The sequence below is a fragment of the Pteropus alecto genome, unplaced genomic scaffold, assembly GCF_000325575.1.
Source record: "Pteropus alecto unplaced genomic scaffold, ASM32557v1 scaffold33, whole genome shotgun sequence".
Classification (NCBI taxonomy): Eukaryota; Metazoa; Chordata; class Mammalia; order Chiroptera; family Pteropodidae; genus Pteropus; species Pteropus alecto.
In genome coordinates, this window is record NW_006435762.1 from 3196861 (window position 1) to 3200723 (window position 3863).

At 37.9% G+C, this 3863-nt stretch overlaps 1 protein-coding gene across 1 annotated transcript in view; it reads left to right on the plus strand.

The window, feature by feature from the left end:
• CLDN11 (claudin 11) overlaps positions 1-2687 on the plus strand; it is a 12091-nt gene extending 9404 nt beyond the window's left edge. The window contains exon 3 of the mRNA XM_006910826.1: positions 2455-2687. Coding sequence (XP_006910888.1) covers positions 2455-2687 — 233 coding nt within the window. The remainder of the gene's footprint in view (positions 1-2454) is intronic.
• Positions 2688-3863: the final 1176 nt, after the last annotated feature.

Here is a 3863-nt window from a genome sequence, read left to right on the forward strand (position 1 = left end):
TGAAATTAGAAGTAATTTCTTATTTTATAAAATCTAGACCAAATCTGGAAGTTGTTAGGTTTATGTGAAATGTGGGAAATGCTTGTGTGTGTGTGTGTGTGTGTGTGTGTGTGTGTGTGTGTGTGTGTGATGTGTAAATGCAAAGAATTGAAAAGTATAAAAATTTAACCATAAGCTGTTTTGAAACTATTTCACTGTTTATAGGAAAGATCAGTTGGATTGAGCCAAATCAGTTGTTTGGGAATCAAATCTTTTTTTCCTCAAAGGAATTCAGCTTTACACTCCCCACCATTTCCTCTGTCAAGCCTGGGTGTTGGAAGGCCTTGCTAGGTTGCTGTTTTTGCCCACAGCAGATGAATTCCTAGTTTTGGGGCCTAGGAGTGTTTAGCTGAAGTGTGTATTGATAGGAAGAATTTAGAGCAGTTCCTTCTGACTGAAATCCTCTAGGAAAGTTTTTTGTTCTTTGTCCTGACAGAGAAAGAGGTTTCCTCTGTGCCTTGTTGGGCTATGATAACAGCCAAGCAGTTCTTCAAGAGTGTGGATTTGGAAACTGTAGCCAGAGGAAGAGAAAAAAAAAGACTTTTTCCTGTATCTCAGGTGTTCAAAGCCCTGGGTTGGAAAAGGAAGATTCGGTTAACACTGTTCCTCTTGAGAATGTTCTACTCATAGAAGGGAAATATATCTTCTCGTGGTATCTCATATAAAAATATTACAAAAGCTGGCATGATTATGCTTACTCTTTAAGAAAAATGCAACTTCCTAGATAATCTGTATAAACTCCTTACATATGTGAATAGTTCACAATTATTAGAGTGAATTTAGGCTGTTAGAGAATTTGAGCAATTCAAAGCCCCCAAATTCACCTTTTTCCTCTGAATTTCACTTGGGGTCTATACATTTTTAGGATAGGAATGACATCTATTTAGGTGTATCTATACCCAGCTTGTGGGGGTGGACTCAGTCTTTTGTCAACAAAAACCTATGTTACATAAATGCAATGATATTGCAAAAGGTCTTTCAGACAAATCTTTTCTTTAGTTTAGAACTAATGTATAGGGCTATTAGATTTCAGTACTTATGTTAAAGAAAAATTATATTTCTTCTCTGTGGGTATAGTGGTAAGTTAGAAAATCACTCAGTATGAGTAGAAAAAACTTGCTGAATTGAAAATGTCAAGTGTACCCCAGGTAGGAAACATTGCAATGCCCTGTGTTGAATTTATTGAAGGCTTTGTGGCTAATGATGGAAACATTATTATTATTATAAGTCTGTCAACTTTAATGTGTCGTCTTAAAGCATTAACTAAAATTTCTGTCCTGCTTGTAGTTGTGAGAAATCAAATGATAACAAAGGAAGTTATGGAGTTACTTTATCTAGAGCTGTGTTGTTCAACACAATAGCCATTAGCCACAAATGATCATTTAAATTTAAATTAATTAAAATTCAGAATTCAGTTTTTCAGTCTCACTATCTTTATGAGAAACTAGAGGTTTAAAAAAATTTTAAAGTCTTTATAGGCTTCTGCCTGCCCTTGTTTTGTTACTGTGTTTAGGAGAAGAGGAAAAACTAAATGATATGGAGGCTATTTATTTTTTAAAATCCAAAGCAAATCTGAACATTAGACTTGTTGGAGCAAAACCATACAGTTCTATCATTGTGATGCATCACAGGAAATATCATCACTGTAAAAACCTTGAGTGGGTAAACCCTTTTACTCTAAGACTGTTCATTTTTGCCTTGAGGTTTTTGTGGTTATGGACAGCATACCACAATCACACTTTTGCTGATACTCCACTGATGTCTAGCAACAATTCACAGCAAGAGAATTTTCATAGCTTTTTCAGGTGTTTGTAATGGGAAATGACTAGAAAAAATGAAGTGGAAAATTGAAGTGGATGCTATCTTGTTTCTCATTTCTGAATAGCTCAGGTCATTCAGTCATTCACCTGATGTGCATTGAGCACACACTATGTGCTTCGTACTGAGTTAAACACTGACTTTACAAACATGGATAAGACATGGCCACTGCCTTCAAGGAACTCAGAACTTGGAATGGATAAGAGACATGTAAAGAGATAATTATAATACAATTAAGTAAGTATAATAATAGAATTATAACTTTGATATATAAAGTCAAGATATATAAGTAAGTGCAAATACATATTTTTGGACTTAAATGATTTATTTTTAGTTTTTTCCATTAAAGTTCTTTTGTCTCTGCCACCTGGTGAAAAAATAAGGACCTAGCAAGTTTGACACAAGCTTTTGATCAACTTATGCTAGAGATGTAAACCTTTAGGTTCAGCTTACCCAGGGTGCAGAGCTGTGTGTTTTGAGTATTTTTGAATTGGTTGGAATCCAGGGGTGTGTGCATGCAGAGTGAAGGGTGGCCTGTCCACTGTACCTGATGTGTGATGGGTATGCACAGTGACAGTCTTCTCCATGTCTCCCTAGCTCTCTGTGCCATTGTGGCCACCATCTGGTTCCCTGTGTGCGCCCACCGTGAGACCACCATCGTGAGCTTTGGCTACTCCCTGTACGCGGGCTGGATTGGTGCCGTGCTGTGCCTTGTGGGTGGCTGTGTCATCGTCTGCTGCTCTGGAGATGCCCAGTCATTTGGCGAAAACCGTTTCTACTACTCTTCGGGTTCCAGCTCCCCTACTCATGCCAAGAGTGCCCATGTATGAGAAGGCTGCCAGCCTGCCTGTGGAGGTGCTGCAGAGGCCCAGCCATGGCCCCAGGTTTGCTCGGTGCAGCCGCACGGGGAAGCCCACTCCTCTGTCAGGCTTCGAAGCCAAAGGTCTAGAAAAGCATCCTGTCTGGCATTTTGTAGTCTTAACAACCCTCCTCCAGTTTTGTCGCCTTAAATCTTTAGCTCAGATAAGGCCCACACATTTTCTCATGGTTTTGCCCACTATTAGCTCTTGGGAATTCTTTTGTTGTTTCTATCTATCTATCTATCTATCTATCTATCTATCTATCTATCTATCTATCTATCTATCTCTATATTCCTCACGCCCTGCCTTTAAATTTTAACTACCTTGCAAACATTGCTGAGATGAGTAGGGGGGAGAGAAGTAAAAGGAGCTTTTCAAACTGTTACAGATGACAATGGGAGCCTCATAAAGATGCCTCTCTGTTCCCTCCCTCTCCTTCAGCTCCAAGGTCATTTAGTTATAAGTGATAGAAAAAGATAGAACTGGGGACGTGGGGTGGAAGAGGAGGGAAATCATGGGACTTTCCCTCCATGGGGTTTCCCTTTTGTAAGCTGTGAGGCAAGGGGTGGGGAATATTGTTTGTGATTTTACATTTATCTGTAAATACTTTTTCAAGAGTGATCGTTTTTATAACCATGGTTTTCCTGAAATTCTCAGTTTATCAGTATGAAGGAAATGAACCAAACAGACTTTTAATTATATGATAAACAGTACAAGTGAGTATAACTCTAACTGACATCCATAGAACGTTTTTGATTTTCAGGTTGTATGATGTAGTTTTTAACCTGACATTTGCATACGATTCAACTTAACACATTTTTAAAAGCTTTTTTTCCCATTTCCCCATTTTCATTCTGTTAGTTATCTTTAAGTGATATTGTTTTGTGATAACATAAATTGTACTGTTGAATTTGGCTTTACGGGTGTAAACACTGAGAGTGTATCAGTATCTGAGACCCCAAACTCTTCAAACATTGATGGTGCATTTTGTTCTTTAAGTGAAATCTGTGCAATAAAATAACAGACTGTCTGCAAAACTGGCCTTGAATATTCTGTTGTATTCAGAGGTATCACATATTGATTTTAAAAAATTTCATTTATCTCTAGTAATTTATAGGGAACCCGATAAGTGACGTGAGTCATCTG